This window comes from Aegilops tauschii, chromosome 6, assembly GCF_002575655.3.
Source record: "Aegilops tauschii subsp. strangulata cultivar AL8/78 chromosome 6, Aet v6.0, whole genome shotgun sequence".
NCBI classification, from domain to species: Eukaryota; Viridiplantae; Streptophyta; class Magnoliopsida; order Poales; family Poaceae; genus Aegilops; species Aegilops tauschii.
In genome coordinates, this window is record NC_053040.3 from 8,357,214 (window position 1) to 8,375,700 (window position 18,487).

General features: G+C 41.4%; 2 protein-coding genes and 1 long non-coding RNA gene across 3 annotated transcripts; 1 reads left to right on the plus strand and 2 right to left on the minus strand.

The window, feature by feature from the left end:
- The first annotated feature begins 257 nt into the window (after positions 1-257).
- Positions 258-2,052, plus strand: LOC109770994 (outer envelope protein 61-like). The gene is given in 1 exon segment (XM_073500775.1): positions 258-2,052. A coding segment is annotated over 1 exon segment (1,281 nt). The 5' UTR covers positions 258-771.
- A 3,104-nt stretch (positions 2,053-5,156) lies between these two features.
- Positions 5,157-5,742, minus strand: LOC123494299 (uncharacterized). The gene is made up of 2 exons (XR_006664892.2): positions 5,655-5,742; positions 5,157-5,441 (listed from the first exon to the last, which is right to left on the minus strand). It is a non-coding gene; the product is annotated as an uncharacterized lncRNA (long non-coding RNA).
- Positions 5,743-8,885: 3,143 nt separating this feature from the next.
- Positions 8,886-10,800, minus strand: LOC109770993 (F-box protein At5g49610). The gene is made up of 2 exons (XM_020329710.4): positions 10,544-10,800; positions 8,886-10,449 (listed from the first exon to the last, which is right to left on the minus strand). Exons 1-2 carry the CDS (start codon positions 10,661-10,663, stop codon positions 9,322-9,324), a joined length of 1,248 nt encoding a protein of 415 aa, XP_020185299.1. The 5' UTR covers positions 10,664-10,800; the 3' UTR covers positions 8,886-9,321.
- Between the last annotated feature and the right edge of the window lie 7,687 nt (positions 10,801-18,487).

Genomic DNA, 18,487 nt, shown 5'->3' on the forward strand with positions numbered 1-18,487 from the left:
CTCAAAAACCTAACAGAAAAGAAATTACGGGGCTTTTAAGATCTAGAGTGGAAAAAAATCGAAAAAATTTCAAACTTACTAGTGGCGCACCATTTGCTAGTGGCGAACCGGCGGGCAGTGGGGAGGCGAATCCACAGGCTCGACGTTGTTGCTTGGAGGGGAGGTAACCCTAGCCGTCACTAAGGGATAGGAACACTTCATATCCTTCTCCGGTGGTACTTTCAGGAAGGAGAGCCGTGTTTTTTGACTATTATGATTTTCAGTGTAAATTTACTTTTTAGTGGTGGTTCGGCATTCAGTTCTCTCTTCATTATACCGGCTATGGTTTTGCTTGAAAATTATCATATCTAAGAAGCCCTTTGGTTTTCACAAAAAAAAAGCCTTTTGGTTATCTTTGAAAAAACTAATTTTAGCTTTCTAGGATGATGACATAATCCTGTAACCAGGTTAGTCACATTTTGTAGTACTCCTATATCACGTGAATATTTTTTTTGAACACACATGAATAATTTTTAATATAACAAAATTTGTCGAGAAAAAAGAAGATCACGTATTTCCGTGGCTATCATCTGATCCGAGTCTGCTAATCATCTGATCTGATCCGTCTTGGCTTGGACTCGGGTCACCTCTCCAGGACCTCGACCGGTAAATAAATACTAGCAACAGACCATACGAATCAGCCACCAAAGAAAAGCCAGACGTCGATCCCATCGTCGGGATCCCTGCTTCATTTTGACGTCGATCCCATCGTCGGGATTGCTCGGCGGTGCCATGATGAACCCGGAGATGATGCGGCTGGCGGAGGAGCATCTGCGGCGCATGTCCCCCGGCGACCTGGCCAAGATGCAGCGGCAGCTCGCGTCCAACCCCGACCTGGTAAAGCTGGCATCCGAGAGCATGAGAAACATGACTCCTCAGGACCTCAAACTTGCCGCTCAGCAGCTGAACCAAACTAGCCCAGAGGAGATGCTTTCCTTGGCCGAAAAGCTCGCCACGGTTAAGCCCGAGGAGTTCGCCGCCATGAAGGCGCAAGCTGACGCTCAGATCTCACACGCCGTATCCGGTGCCAAGGCCCTGAAGCAGCAGGGGAACGAGCTTCACGGCCGTGGGCGGTACGCCGAGGCTGCTGCCAAGTACGACCTCGCCAAGGATAGCTTGAAGAACGTGCCGTCGGCAGCCGCGCACGTATTAAGGGTGCAGTGCAGCCTTAATCTGATGTCCTGTTACCTGAAATCGGGCAAGTTTCAGGAGTGCGTAAACGAAGGGTCAGAGGTTCTTCTAGGTTTGTGATGATTCGAGCAATGTCGTCGTCAAGGCGTACTACCGTACTACCGAAGGGGTCAGGCGTACAGAGGACTGGGGAACCTTCAAGCTGCCGTCGCTGACTTGAGTAAAGCCCATGAAATCTCTCCAGAAGATGAAACCATTGCTGAGGTCCTGAGAGACACAGAGGGAGAACTTGCAGCTGAAGGAAATCTGCCAAAAGGAATTGTTATTGAAGAGGTTGTAGAAGAACTTCCAAAAGGAGTTGTTATTGAAGAGATTGTAGAAGAACTTCCAACCTTCCAGCCTCCGTCTTTGCAAAATGTTGCGGAGAACCATGATGAAATAGTAGTTAACAACCAGTCGCCATCCAGTTCTATAGCTGATATGCAAGAAGCCGTGAGAAAATCCATGGAAGACCCGGCTATGCGGCAGATGTTCGTGTCCATGATGGAGAACATGAGTCCTGATGTGATGGCAGACTTGAGTCAGAAGTTTGGCATGAAGCTCTCCAAGGAGGAGGATGCCAAAGCACAACAAGCTATGGCTTCATTATCTCCAGAAGGTCTATACAGAATGATGAGATGGACGGCCAGAGCACAGCGAGGAGTAGAAGTAGCAAACAAGACAAAGAACTGGCTCCTAGCCAGGAAGGGCTTGGTCATTGCCATTGTCATGCTGATCTTGTCCTTGATCCTCCTGCGTCCTGGATTCAGTGTCAAATCCATGTTATGGGTGTGTAGTCAATTAACTACATGGCTTTTTGCCAAAAGAAATAAATACAAGTGAAATTTCATGTATAAATTTGTGAAATATTATAAGATTTAGAGATGGGTTATACTTGACATCATAGGTTTATAGTTCGGGCACCCTCACCACTTTCATTCAACTATATGTTTTGTCCTAGACATCCCTCTGATGCCGATCACACCGTGTATCCTAGAAATTGGGAATGAATACTTAGCCTTGTTTGTTCTTTTGTCATATGTATTTATATATTGTACATATTAGAAGTAATTGGCCAAGGTTCTTTTTACCTTGAGGTATATATAGGCTGACCGCTGAATTGTGATGTTATGAATGCCTTATGTTATATTGTTAATTGATACCATATGCCGTAAAATCATATGTTCTATTATTAATTGATAAAATCATAAAAAATACATTTTCTAAAATTGAGAACATGAGCAGCACAAATTACATAACAGGGGAAAAACAGAAACTTAATTGATCACTTGCTAAAATTGCAATATAGACATAAAATGCTTTGCCCTCCGCGCCGCTCTTGCACTCGGGTGGCATGCAAAAACATAAAACGGTGACTGATTTGTGTCTAGCCGAACTACAACAGCGTGGTTAATTCCAACAGATGAGTCCTAATTTTCCCTCTTAAAAAGCATGAAGAGATATCTGTGATTGACGACAGTTGATGATTGATAGCTGCAAATTTTAACAGCTGATGATTGACAAGATTCACAATATATGATTTGGTAGGCACACATAGCTCATCGGCAGGTAATCTACCGTTACAGCCCGGAGGGTCCACTCAGACGTTGATACTATGTGATGTATGATAGCAGAATGATGATGTGGGTGAAGGTATTTTGTGGAGGAGTTCTCAAGTATATATGCCTTACAAGGAAGCCGCCTCACCCGGGTGAGTATTATGCTGCCGCTTGCGTTAAGGCAACTGTGCACTAGATTCATATTTGCCTGATATAAGAACAGTGTACTAAATTTTGGAAGCTGTTAGTGAGCTCTTTTTCTCCCGACTAAAGTTTAATGTTTGTCTGAAGCTGGGTATTCGTATTCATTTACATATACACCGTAAGGGATATTGATCTCTTGGATATTACTTGCATAGCTGTCAAATGTGGCTCTCTGGCATCTTGCACAAACAGAAGCTGTCAAATGAATTAGAGCAGTTCTAAACTAGCTATTCATCTGTGGCCATTTCCGAAATCAACTGAACAAATGAATATATTGTGCATGGTTTATACGTGTAATCTTAATAGGTGGGCACCAAGGATCAGACTGTAGTCGTGAGAATAACTGGCCGCCCTATTAGATGTGGCAGAAATAAGAAGACTGAGAATAGCATGGGTTGGTTTGGTTGGCGATGGCCCAACTTTTTACGCTTGTTCAGTTGGGATCTAGTAGGGGCGTAGTGGAGAGAATAACTTGTCTCTCTATTAGATGCGATAGAAATGAGAATAACTGGCATATCGCCTGTCACCCCTACACCCTTGGCCGTCTCGGGGTACTCAACCTCTTCAAGATTGCTCATGCACTGCGTTTGCAATGGTTTTCGTTTGAATGGAAGGAACCCAACAAAACGTGGGTGTGTATTGGAAACCGTTGTGATGATGCGGATCCCGACTTGTTCTACACCTCCTACACTATCACCATTGGCAATGGGGAGTGGGCTCCTTTTTGGGTCTCCCCTTGGCTCAATGGGGTGCGGCCTAGGGAGATTGCACCTTTGATTTACAAGGCGTCACTAGGAAGATGTGGAAGGTGGCCGAGGCCATGATAGAGGGAGCTTAGCTCTTTATAATTAAGCCCCCGAGAATTGGACTACTGAGCACATCCGCCAAATTGTGTCCCTTTGGGCCAACTTGCGCGAGGTCCATCTCACGATGGGCATAAATGACGACATCACATGGAAGCATACGGTTAGCAGGCACTACTTGGCACAGTCGCAAAAAAAAAAGCAGGCACTACTTGGCAGCATCCGCTTATAAAGCATAATTTCATGGCCTCATTACTTTGTGCACGGAGTTGGCAGTGTGGAAAGCTTTGGGGCCCTCCGAAAGTCAAAGTCAAAATTTTCGCACGGTTGGCCATCCAAAGTCAAGTTTGGACCGCCGATATATTTGAAAAAGGGGGTGGCCAAACTGTGGAAAGTGTCCATTTTGCACGAGCGACCCGAATCCGTTGATCATCTCTTCTTCAAGTGTCGCTTCACTATTAAGATTTGAGGCATGATTAAAGAGTGGCTCCATCTCCACTCCGTTGACCTTCATCATGGAGCACCATCCCTTCCATCAAAGCTAGGTGGATTGGTATCTCCGAGCCTCATCGCCCTAATCGGAATGTCATGGCCTCCCTCACGATGCTACCCTCTTGGATCATCTGGAACGAGCGCAACTCATGGGTGTTTCGGCACAAGTCCATGCCACCACCAATTCTGATCACCATCATCAAGGAGGCCGCTGTTTGGAGTATTGTGTGTGCCAAGCATTGGGGTAAACTAATGTCTCGAGAGTGAGACTTTGTATATCTGTGTTGTTTGTAAGATCTTTAAACTTCTTCTCAATTAATGGATGAGGCATATCTTTTGCCTCTGTTTCAAAAAAAATACCAGGTAAAAACGAGTTGAAATATTCTGCACAACATTTATATATCCATTTTGTTTGTTTACCTCATTGGGTTTGGCAGGTGTGCGCTTTATGCACTGATTTGCAGTGTGGCATCTACTGTATGTTAGGCAGCGTTGTGTGACTATGGGGAGCAACAAAATGCTTTACCGGTGGGTATTTTTTTCCGACATACATATTTGTAATTGGTGGCTTCAGATGGGGTCTGGACGTCGAAACATCTAGGGGTAGGGCCTTCCTTTATTTTCTCCGCACACTGCGTTCTGACACTACGTTTTGGTTGTGGATCTTTGTTCCATTATCTTCAATGGTACTTGAACCCGGTAAAAGTTGGATCGAATGGAAAAAAAATGTAACTGGTGCCTACTTTAGTGTAGAACCCTGTAGCTGATATGTTTGATCATATGGATTTTGATTGTACAGTTTGTTTTGGCTTATAATGACAGTAATGCACAGGTACTATGCTATTAATAAAATTGATCCTACCTCAATCCTTCCTACCCAAAGGAAACATGCTACAGAAAAATTATTGAATAGGGAGGTATTCGTTTGGTCGAATAAAATAACAGCTCAAAATATACTAATTAGAGTCGAGAAAGATTACCAAATTTGAACAGTAGAAGCGAGGGACCAGTTTATCCTTTTAGACACATGGGCCTAACTAACGAAGCCTGATCACCTGCATGTTATCTTTTTATGCATTTGATCGACAAGCCTGCTATTTTGGCAGAAAGTACAGGAGAGACCATGCATGGCTATTTCTCACCACCTCTCTCAGATTGAGTGTTTTCTTGGTATCTGTGGAAGGTTACAAATAGCAAAGTCAGCAGTAGTAGTAATACAGGAAATTTAACCACTCCTGCATTCTTGATTGTGGGCAAAATTGAAGAAGATATGAACAATTATCAGTCATCCCGAATTCATTTAGATAATAATTAGTAGTATCTCAGCTTAGACAGCAAACCTCTTGCTAGTATCTACATCAGATTAGTTAATTAGATGGGTAATCACCTGAACCTATTCTTGCAATGAGCTGCAAAGCCTTATAGGCAACTGGATACAAATTCAGGTGGGGAATCCCCCACCCCCACCCCCACCCCACGCCGCCCCTGTTGAAAATTCAAAAAAATTAGATGGCTAACATGGATTACTGAGAAGCATGTTTGGAACTTAGATATGATGCTATATCAGATAGAAGAATTCATGTTTGGATTGGAGTGAGTAATTGTTTTTTTCTTAATGCCTAGCTTAATTCTAGATGGGTCATCAAACTATAAATTGCAAGATCCTCCCCCGTCTCACTACTAGCGTCTTTGTTTGAGAATCTGTTTCAAAACATTTGCCAGTTGAAAAAATAAAACAAACTGTTTACTGCTGTATTTCTACTCTTAAATGCTTTCAAACTGGTAAAGGTGATTGTAATTTCTTGAATCAATAGGAATGTGGCCAAAGATAGTTATAGAAAATGAAGTGAGTAATAATAAGTAATGCATGTGTGAAGCATCATTTTCAGGCTACACCATTGACGGTGGGTGCAATAAGAGAAGGTAGTACATACTAGCTTAATGCCAGGTCCATATTACTATTTTTGAAATAACTGGCAGGACCCGCATAACTTGTCTGATTTGGTTATTTATTTTAAAGAATGGGGATAAAAGCTGAGCTTCTAGCAACAAATTAGCAACTATTACACTGCTGTAAAAACTTTGCTCGATTTACAAGTCATGCCCAGATGAGGCATAACTGTGTTTTTTCTTTTACCCATTAATTTTGCCGATCCATGGAAAAGAACCACTCAGAGTGAGAAGTTTAGAACCTTTGGGCAACAATAACAAATTCGATAGGTTTAGTTTTGCCAGTCCCTGACAAAGAGCCACTCAGAGTGAGAAGTTGAGAATTCAATGTGCACTCAATACACTTAGTTCAGAATGTTGGGTAGTTGACAACAGAATTACATACTAAGGTACATCATGGTCAATAAAAATCAGAAGATACTTCCAAAATAGGTTTAGTTTGACAACAGCCTAGAAATTCAACAATCTAGTAGGAAAATATTGGTCATGGTCCGACCGACAACTCAACAAAAACACGAGATTAGGAACACACCAGGGGTGCATAAGTAGTAGGCAACGAACAGCAAACTTAATAGCACATAATTATTCTTGGCAACAATCAGAATATTTTGTTCTCTCTCTTGTAAAAAATAAATATGTTCATTCGATATGATAAGTGATGGAAATAAAGAGCAGAAGATGTAAGCTCACATTCAACCCACGCGAACAGGTAACAAGTGACCAGTGACCACAGCAGTTAGTACTACATGAAAGCAAATATATTAGGTGACTAGGTAATTCATCCAACAGCATTACCCATTGGATCGTTTTTCGCTTACAAAATATGTACGGCTAAGTGACATCATTCAAAGCCGCAAAAGGCATTCACCTGAAGAGCACATTTCGGAATACTAGGAGGACATATCCAAACCAGCGCCAGAGAACTAGAAGATTAGGCACACACACTCAACTACTGATTTTTACAAAGGCGTTAGTGCGGTCGCATTAAATGGATGAAGCAGCACCGACTTTCAGTGATCATCCCGAATTCATTTGAAGAATAATTAGTAGTATATGAGCCTAGACAGCAAACTACTTGCTCATATCTACATCAAGTTAGTTCATTAGATGGGTGAAAGGATTACTGAGCAGGTTGTTTGGAATTTAGATATGATGTTATATCAGATAGAAGAACTCATGTTTGGGTCCGAGTGAGTAATTGCTTAATCTTTCTTAATGCCTACCTTAACTCTAAACTGGTCATCAAACTACAAATTGCAAGTCCCAACCACGTCTCACTATTACCGAGAATCCATTTCAAAACATTTGCCAGTTGAGAAAAGTGAAAGTGACTAGTGATCAGTAATGCTATGTAGTATAGTGATGCATCATGTTGAGCCTACACCATTGGCTGTGGGTGCAATAAGAGAAGGTAGTACATACTACCTATAAATGCCAGGTCCATATTACTATTTTTGAAATAATTGACAGGACCAGCATAGCTTATCTGATGTGGTTATTTATTTTAAAGAACGGTGATAAAATCTGGGCTTCTAGTAACAAACTAGAAACTACTACGTTGCAGTAAAAACTTTGCTCTATTTACAAGTCATGCCCAGATTAGGCTTAGTTCTTTTTACCCGTTTAATTGTGCCGGTCCCTGGCAAAGAGCCCCTTAGAGTGGGAAGTTCAGAACCTTTGGTCAACAAAAAATATATCAAACAGAATTCAATGTGCACTCAATACAATGTTCAGATAGTAGACAACAAAATTATGTACTAAGCTTAAAAAAATCTGAAGATTCTTCCAAAATATGTTTAGTTTGACAACAGCCTAGAAATTCAACGATATAGTCAGAATTCTAGTACTCCCTCCGATCAGTATTACTTGTCTTAGATTTGTCTAGATACATCACATTTTAGTGTAAAATACATCCGTATCTAGACAAATCTAAGACAAGTAATATGGATCGAAGGGAGTAGGAAAATATTGGTCATGGTTTGATGGACAACTAAATCAAAACAATAGATTAGGCACACACCAGTGCATAAGTAGTAGGCAACGAACGGCAAACTTAAGAGCGTTTAATTAGTCTTGGCAACAAACAGAATTACTTTGTTCTCTCTCCTGAACAAAATGAAGAAATAAGTATGTTCATTAGATATGATAAGCTGCATATTGTGCAATCTATATAAAAGAACTCCATATTGTTTGACAACGGCCTAGAAATTCAACAATATAGTCAGAATTCTAGTAGGAAAATATTGGTCATGGTATGATGGACAACTCAATGAAAACACAAGATTAGGAACACACCAGTGCATAAGTAGTAGGCAACGAACGGCAAACTTAAGAGTGCTTAATTAGTCTTCGCAACAAACAGAATTATTTTGTTCTCTCCTGACCAAAATAAAGAAATAATGATGTTCATCAGATATGATAAGCTGCATATTGTGCAATCCATTCAAAAGAGCTTCATATTGTTTGACATCATCGATGGCAGGCCATGAAGGATTCATAAATGAAGCTAACATCTCTTTAGACTCTGTATATGCAGCAAAATATATATAAAAGAGAACAGCAGGAAACATCATATTACTGTAAAAGACCACCATCTTAAAATTCACAAATGCTCAAAAAAATAGCGTCATCAATATTCAGCTTAGATAGAAATGAAGAACAGAAAATGTAAAGGATACTAAACATGGTAATATAAGCTTACATTCAGCCCACACGAACAGATAACAAGTGCCACAGCAGTTAGTACTACATTAAAGCAAATATATAGGGGACTAGGTCATTCATACAACTAAGTATTACACATTGGACCGCTTGTCGCTTACAAAATATCTACGGCTAACCAACATTGTTCAAAGCTGCGAAAGGCACGCACCGAACGCTAGGGGGACATACCCAAACCTTACAAAATATCTACGGCTAACCAACATTGTTCAAAGCCGCGAAGGGCATGCACCTAAAAAGCACAATTTGGAATGATAGGACGACATATCCAAACCTGTGCCACAGAACTAGAAGATTAGGCGCACACACAACCAACAACTGATTTTTACAAAGGCGTTAGTGCCACCACGTTAAGTGCATGAAGCAGCAGCGACTTTCAGCGATCATCCGACAACCAAATCCGCGAAAGAGGGAATAAAAGGTAGGCCACCCAGGAAATCTCCAGAAGTGCACATAAGATGCACTTCCTTGCTATCCATATCATACGACAGATTCACCTCCTTCCAGTCAGTAAGGAAAATCAAATTATGCTCCGGATGAATTGCAAACATCTCGTACTTATAGGTCCTGTCCTCTTCGTCACAATCCTCTTCGGCGGATTCCCTTCCAAACAGTTCTGGAACGTCAACGGTGTGCTTTAGGGTCCACTTTTCACTAGCATAATCCTCAAGTACCCACACACAGAGTTCGTAATAATGAGGATGCATATACCAGGCATGCAATTTCCCCTGAGAGTACCCAATTGAACTATAACCAGAACTGGCGTCTTCCATTCCTTCCGGCAAAGCAATTTCCCCACAAACATCCCCCTCTACGTCCACAACGGCTATTATAGGTTCCTCGATCACCAAATGCAGAAAATGCATCATGCCATTCAGGAAGGCACATTCTGCAGAAAAAGAAGGATACTCGCTGTTATCCCCCCACTCACTGTTGCGAGTCCATCGCCCAGTTTCCGACAAGTATATCGCCACATCGTCGCACACCTCAACAAGGGGCGAAAACACCACAAAGCGGGACGGAACGGCCGGGTCGAAACCCAGGAAGGGCTGCACCACTTTGAAATATGCAGGTTCACCATCCTCTTCATCCTGCCATACTATAGGAGGCAGCACGGTCCACTGCCCGGTCATAGGATTGCACACGACGTAATCGCATTCCTCGGCTTCCTCCGATTCCCGGCATTTGCAGAGAAGAAGGCTGCTGCTGCATTGTTCGAGCTTGACGCTTGCGTACCTCCTGCGGAGGAAAGGGAGCGAAGCGTTGACCAGAGGGGCGCCTCCCCCGGGCAGATTGCTGAAACGGAGGCCGCCGTCCGAGTGGTGGGTGTGGAAGAATCCGGAGAGGGTCTGCGGCACCCTCCTTTCGATGGCCCGGTGGGAGCAGAGGACTCGCCACGCCTTGGACACGCACCGGAAGCGGCACAGCGACCGGTACGGCACCCGCGACAGGATCTCGGCGAAGGGGAGGCTCGCCGCCGGCGGCTGCCTCGGCCTTTTCGTCCTCCTCCCCTGCGAATTCAAGAGACGGGCGGCCTATTCAATCAGGCTCCCGATTCCCTTCCATGGACCGATGAAAGATCGGAGGAGGGGATGTGGAGCGGACCTGAGGTGCGAAGGCGGGGAACGGCGGCGTGGGACGGGACGGAGCACCCTCGTCGCGGCGGCCGGTCTCCGGCGGGTGGTGCTGCTCCGTGCGCGCACGCCGGCCTCGTCCTGGCGGCATCGCTTCCTCCTCGGATCGGGGATCGGTGGTACCTCGGGGATGTCGCCTCGGCCGTCGCCGGAGCTCTAGGGTTCGGAAGCCGGGAAGGGAAATAGCTAGAGCGGCGGCCGCGTTATCTTTGTCGCTTGACTGTTCGCCTGGATCTGGATGGGCTTTACGGCTTCTTCCAGAGTCTTGCCGAGAACAACTACTAGTAAAATAATGGCATGCATATCCATCGAAATATTTTTTCTAGTAATAAATTACGTTACAACGATATCAATTGCCCATTTCTTCCATTCTTAGTGGCACCCAGGGGCATCATCGTCCTAGAAGATGCATAAAATCCAAGGCCGTCTCTTTGTACATTGTATCTCGAACTAATTCTTGCCGTTCATTTGCAAGATTCGAGGATAAATCAACGGTAGATATAGTGTTTCTAAACAATTTATAATAGACTATGCTACGGATATAGTACAACCTTCCTTTGACGGCTGATGAGACCACTCAGTCTGCGTCGGCGTATCATCTGCCCGTGATCGCACCTGCCTAGGTGACGGAGTCAAATTCGCCGGATCTCGGGTAGGGGGTCCCGAGCTAATTGTCTTGACACGATGGTAACTGGGGCACATTTTTTATCCATGTTAGGCCTCTCCTAAGAGATAAAACCATCATTTCTTGTGTTTGTATTGATTTTGGATGGAGTACAAAGTATAGATGATTGATGGAGTAATGGGAATGGGGTATCCCTGTGTTTTTGGTAGTGTGGCTCCTTTGGAAAAGACCATATCAGACTAAAACTAGAAGGGAAAATTATTTTCCTTTGACCGTTGTTTTTCACCCAAAGACATACATAGGTACATGAGTATTACGACCATAGTTGGGTAGCTGATGACACCAGCAGTAACAGAATCAGGGGCTGGAGGCCGAGCATCCAGGGCATGTGTCGCAATGGCAGGGGGGCCTTGCGAAACACTAAAGGGCCACCACGTGGCACGGGCCAGCGCCGGGGGTGGGGATACCTTTAGTACCGGTTGGTAACACCAACCGGTACTAAAAGGGTTGGGGGTTTTTGTTTTATTTTTTTTATTTTGTGTTTTCCATTTAATTTTGTGTTTTCCAAAAAAAACACATTTTCCATAACGTGTACAATATGTAGTATAATAAAATACCAGCAAATGACAAAAATTAAATGGAAAACACAAAATTAAAGAAAAAATAAATTTTATATATATATATATATATATATATATATATATATATATATATATCGCTATTCGTCAACCTGGGTGAGGAATAATTATTCTTCACCCCTTTATTTTTTTACATCAATGCACCGTATTTTTACGTTTATAAATTTTGTCTTATTTCAAACATAAAAAGAGAACGTAAAAAAATATGCACTCGCCGTAAAAAATATTTTATGTTACATAAAATTAAAAATGTAAAAATATAATGTAAAACATATATAAAATGTGTTTTTTCTGGTCTTATAATCGATATTTTTGTTTTTTATAACAAATTTTACATATTGAATCAATATGCATGTAACCATTTATATTCTAAACGTAATTTATTTAGAAAATGATCGTAAGATTACCTCGGGTGAAGAATATATACCATGTGGTACTATATATACTATTTTATTATTTTAAATATGTTCATATACTATATATATAAGATATTTCAAAGCAAATTTCATGAAAAAATTGCATATGAACCCATAGTTTTTGTTATATTTGTGAAATACGTATATATTTGTACGTAAAAAAGAGCATACTCAAAACATAGTACATACTACCTAAAAAATAGTATATATACTACGTAATCATTGTTATATACTACATACTACACGTACATACTCTCGGTTTCGACCGATACTACATACAACATACAAAACGCAAGTGGTGGTAACTACCACTGCTTGTAGGAAAGATATATATATATATCATCGAATGTCTCGCACCACACCATTCACATATATATATATATATATATATATATATATATATATATATATATATATATATATATATATATATACAATTTGGTATATACAAAGACCGGCGAGGTATATTTACATACAATAGCAATTTAGAGATTGTTTTCACATTATAATGAGTTACTAAATCACTAGGTGAAAGAACCACGGATTAGTTTTAATTAAGTAGATGGATCCTAAGTGATCAAGCACTTAGCTAGCATCCATCCAATTGAAACTAATCCGCGGTTCTTTCACTAAATGATATAATAACTCATCATCATCATCATCATATTATAAAAACTCTTGCATCATATAATCACCAACAACACTAGCTAATAATCATCATAGTCATTAACACTATTTAATCATCATAGTCATTATCTAATCATATCACCAACACTAGCTAATAATAATCATCATAGTCATTACCACGAACACTAGCTATTTAATCATCACAGTCATAGTGTAGCACGTCATCATCTTCAAACTCATTCTAGCCTTAAATAAGAAACATTCACTTGAGCAAAGATATCATCGAGTTCAACATGTCATGAGATTATAAGCGTTCATAAAACCATAAAAGCAAATCACTTTGAGATTAAGTTCAGGACGAAGAACACGAACATGAGAGGACAAGTATTAAGAGCAGGAACTAGCTAGTCACTCATGTTGCTCTCTCTCAGGTAAAATAGCATAAAACATGTGTAGCTCTCCTGATTCATCATATTGGAGCATGTAGATGAACCTGTCTCCTAATTGTGGGTTGCGCTTCTGATTGCTGCTCCCTAGTACTTCTCTGCGATCCTTCACAATTTTGCTCCAGTCTTTCACTATTAAGCATTCCTCGGTTTTAGAAATCCTGAATGCACTCATGTGCGTTGTAGGATGTCTTGGCCGTAAGCTAATCATTGCCATGCGACTTTCAGTTTCGATCCAATGAGGCACAACTATCATCGGGAGTCCCTGTTGAAGAACATCGTATAGTAACATACTTAGCAATGAAGTTTAGCTTCAAATATAATGTATGAAAAACATGCACTAAGGACAAATAGTAAAAATCTAACCATCTTTCCTAAATAGATGTGACCGTAGTTCAGTACGGATACTATTGGTCGCACGTTTTGAGTACTAAGATTTTCAAGTCAAGGAAAATAATTTCTCTTGACAGCATCAAGATCCCCAAGCCATGAAACATAATGACTTACCTCGTCGCAGTTTAGTTCAGCCCCGGGACAATGGACGGTCCTGTCTACCAAGCGTTGGACATGTTTGCTTGAATGGAAATAAGCTGTTAATAGAAATTACTTATCAACTATTTTTGAATAAACAATATCGAAGACATAAATATGGTTGAGAAACTCACATAATGGTAGAACTGGAGGCGTCTGCACATCGACCCAGATGTCGATATTACCTTCAATATCATCTTCCGGGCGAATATCAAAGGTGATAACCATATCAGGCTCAAATGCATAAGCCTTGCATAGTGCTTGCCAAGTTTTGCATTCAAAATAGGTGTAGGTGTCTGCATTGCATAATTTTGCGTAGAAAGTATAACCATGATCGGTCTTCAAGTAAACTCTCTTTACGTCCATAGTTTTCATAGGACTGAAACCAATCTTATCCAAGACAAAAATTCTTGCATGGCAGGGGATACGCTAGTAGAATAGTAAAAAATTAAAATTATAAGTTGAAGCAAATGAAGCATAAGTCATGCTTAATTACGATAAAAGACTTATCGCTGTGACTTACTGTATCCACTTCAAAGGTCTCATCCAGCTTGATGCTGAAGCGCCTACCATCAAGTAGGAAATTTATGTCGCACAGACCGCGCTCGTCTTCACAGTATTCGCACATACCGAAATCATTTTCGTCGTCAGACATTTCCTATGTTCATAGTTGAAACATTAATTGATAAACACTTACTATTCTATTAATTCAACTAATTCATTTAGTTCTATTAATTCAACTAATAAGCACTTACTAAAAATAAACTAGTTCTATTAATTTTCTTACTAAGAATAAACTAGCTAGTTCTATAGCAAAAATTTAATTAGATCATCAAATCTCATATACCTAGACTTTATTATTAAAAATAAACTATTTCTATTAATTCAACTAGTTCAACTAAGCACTTACTATAAATAAAAATAATTAATTTCTTACTAATTCAACTAAGCACTTACTAATTCACCTAAGCACTTACTAATTCATCTAACATTAATATATCTAATTCATCTATAACTAAAAGTATAAAAAAACTAACTCATCTAATTAACATTAATTAATATCTATCTAATTCATCTAACATTTGACATTAATATCTAGCTATAATTCATCTAATTTTGATCTAATTAACAATTTGACATGCATTAATCTAATTCATTTAGCTAGCCATTAATCTAAACTTTGACATTAACAAATTGACATTAATCTAAAAAACAGAAAACAGAAAATAAGTAAAAAAAAGTGTGTGTGTGTGTGTGTGTGTGTGTGTGTGTTTGTATGTGTGTGTACGAGCGGGGGCTCGATCGGGGCGCGGCCATGGCGCGCGCAGGGGGCTTACACGGCGGGGCGGCGACGGGGGGCGGCGATCGACGGCGCGGCGACGGGGCGGCGGCGTATGGGGCGGCGGCGCGAGACGTACGTACGACGACGACGGGGACGGCGACGATGGGTCGGGGCCTCGACAGGGACGTGGGCGGCGACAGGGACAGCGACGGGCGACGGCGCGGGACGGGGGCGGCGTACGGGGCGGCGGCGATGTCGAAGAGATTGGAGAAGTGCGAGATGAAACTGAATTTTTTTGAAGTGTTGTATATATAGGATGGACCTTTAGTACCGGTTGGAGCCACCAATCGGTACTAAAGGTCAAATTAGGCCAGGCCAAACGGCGGGAAGCGACCCCCTTTAGTACCGGTTCGTGGCTGAAACTGGTACTAAAGACCCCCCCCCTTTAGTACCGGTTGGAGCCACCACCCGGTACTAAAGGGGTGCGCTAGCGCAGGTGCAGTGCGGAAGTTTAGTCCCACCTCGCCTAGCGAAGAGCGGCCGCACCTGTTTAAAAGCCCCGGCACGGCCGCTGTATTGAACTCCTCTCTATAGCAGGCTTCTGGGCCTAACTCTGCCACTCTGCCCTGTGGGCCTATTGGGCCTTGCGGGCCTGCATCCTGGCCCAACTGTGGTTGGGTTTCTAGTCGTATACAGGCCGCTGTGGCCCAGTAGGCGGGCTTTTTTCTTTTGTTTATTTTCCATTTTTTTCTTTTCTGCTTTATTTATTTTCTTTTATTTATTTGTGAGTTTTTTTTGCATTTAGAGTTTCTTTGTGAATAATTTTGCTTTAGGTACAAAAAATTACAAACTTTCTGTTAATGTCAGTAGTTTTCAAATTTGAATAGTTTAAATTTGAATTATTTGAAATTTGTGTGAATCACTAGTTTGTGAATAACTTTACTTTAAAAATAGATTTTTCAGTGATTCTTTTTTCTTATGTTTAATATTAGTGTGTTTTATCATTATATTCAATTTGGTAATATTTAGGTTATGTAAAAAAATTAAATGCCTTTGTAACAAATGAGTTTTCGTCCGAAACCCTGATACTTCAAAAGAGATTGTCCATTTTGTACACGAAGTGCGTACAGTTTTTGCCGTAATCCTCTCTACTTTTTTGCACATACTATGTGGGTGAAATGATGATACCATGCCAACTTTCAACCTTTTAGAGTTCATTTGTAGTGCTTTTCAATTTCAGGGTCTTTTAGCTCAAAAAATCAGTAAATGCATGAAAAATAGCAAATGATGTCAGAAAGGGTTGAAAGTTGATGACATGGCTATGAATGGTGCATACTGAATGCACAAAAGTCTGGAGTTGTAATAAGTTAAAAAATGAAATGACTTTGTAACAAATGAGTTTTCGTCCGAAACCCGGATACTTTGAAAGAGATTGTCCATTTTGTACACGAAGTGCATACAGTTTTTGTCATAACCCTCTCTACTTTTTTGCACATGCTATGTGGGTGAAATGATGATACCATGCCAACTTTCAATCTTTTCAGAGTTCATTTGTAGTGCTCTTCAATTTCAGGGCCATTTAGCTCAAAATAAATCATTAAGTGCATGAAAAATAGCAAATGAAGGCAGAAAGGGTTGAAAGTTGATGACATGGCTTTGAATGGTGCATACTGATTGCACAAAAAGTCTGGAGTTGTAATAAGTTAAAAAAATGAAGTGCCTTTGTAACAGATGAGTTTTCGTCCGAAACCCTGATACTTCGAAAGAGATTGTCTAGTTTGTACACGAAGTGCATCCAGTTTTTTCCGTAACCCTCTCTACTTTTTTGCACATGCTATGTGGGTGAAATGATGATGCCATGCCAACTTAAACCTTTTCAGTGTTTATTTGTAGTGCTCTTCAATTTCAGGGTCATTTAGCTCAAAACAAATCATTAAATGCATGAAAAATAGCAAATGAAGGCAGAAAGGGTTGAAAGCTGATGGCGTGGCTTTAAACGGTGCATACTGAACACACAAAATTATAGACCAGTGTAGGTGAGATGGAGCAAAGAAAAAGACTGACACGTGCACTAGTGGGGGTCGTCGTGATGAGAAGTCTAGCTTTGAATCCTTTGTAAAGGAGAGGCGCAATGCTCACCTGCACGTTGCTTAGCTTCAGGCCTTGAGAAAGGACACATAGCTCCGTGCAGTATACACCATTTCCTCAAGGCCTGAAGTTAAGCAACGTGCAGGTGAGCATTGCGCCTCTCCTTCATCGTCGTTCCTCGTCTCTGCACTCAGGGCTTATAAACCGCTGCGAGTCACTCTCATTTGGCGAGGTGGTAAATTTTTTGTCCCATTTGGGGCAGGTTTGGGTATATGCTCCTCACAAACTGATACGTCTCCAACGTATCTATAATTTTTGATTATTCCATGCTATTATATTATCCATCTAGGATGTTTTATATGCTATTTTATATGATTTTTGGGACTAACCTATTAACCTAGAGCCCAGTGCCAGTTTCTGTTTTTCCTTTTTTTTAGTATTGCAGAAAAGTAATACCAAACGGAGTCCAATTGACCTGAAATTTCACGGAGATTATTTTTGGACCAGAACAAGCCCACGGAGTATCGAAGATGGGCCAGAAGAGTCACGAGGCACCCACGAGGGTGGGGGCGCGCCCTACCCCCCTGGGCGCGCCCCCTACCTTGTGGCCGCCTCGGAGACCCCCCTGACTTGTTTTCGACGCCAAAACATCTTATATATACCCAAACTTTCAGAACATAACCTAGATCGGGAGTTCCGCTGCCGCAAGCCTCTGTAGCCACCAAAAACCAATCGGGACCCTGTTCCGGCACCCTGCCGGAGGGGGGATCCATCACCGGTGGCCATCTTCATCATCCCTGCGCTCTCCATGACGAGGAGGGAGTGGTTCACCCTCAGGGCTGAGGGTATGTACCAGTAGCTATGTGTTTGATCTCTCTCTCTCTCGTGTTCTTCATATGGCACGATCTTGATGTATCGCGAGCTTTGCTATTATAGTTGGATCTTATGGTGTTTCTCCCCCTCTACTCTCTTGTAATGGATTGAGTTTTCCCTTTGAAGTTATCTTATCGGATTGAGTCTTTAAGGATTTGAGAACACTTGATGTATGTCTTGCATGTGCTTATCTGTGGTGACAATGGGATATCACGCGATTCACTTGATGTATGTTTTGGTGATCAACTTGCGGGTTCAGTGACCTTGTGAACTTAGGCATAGGGGTTGGCACACGTTTTCGTCTTGACTCTCCGGTAGAAATTTTGGGGCACTCTTTGAAGTACTTTGTGTTGGTTGAATAGATGAATCTAAGATTGTCTGATGCATAT

Excerpts from the sequence above, each read along its gene's own strand:
- LOC109770993 (XM_020329710.4), bottom strand. The coding sequence starts at position 10,663 with ATGCCGCCAGGACGAGGCCGGCGTGCGCGCACGGAGCAGCACCACCCG. Across the intron at positions 10,450-10,543 it reads TCCCCGCCTTCGCACCTCAG|GGGAGGAGGACGAAAAGGCC; the intron begins GTCCGCTCCACA and ends TTGAATTCGCAG.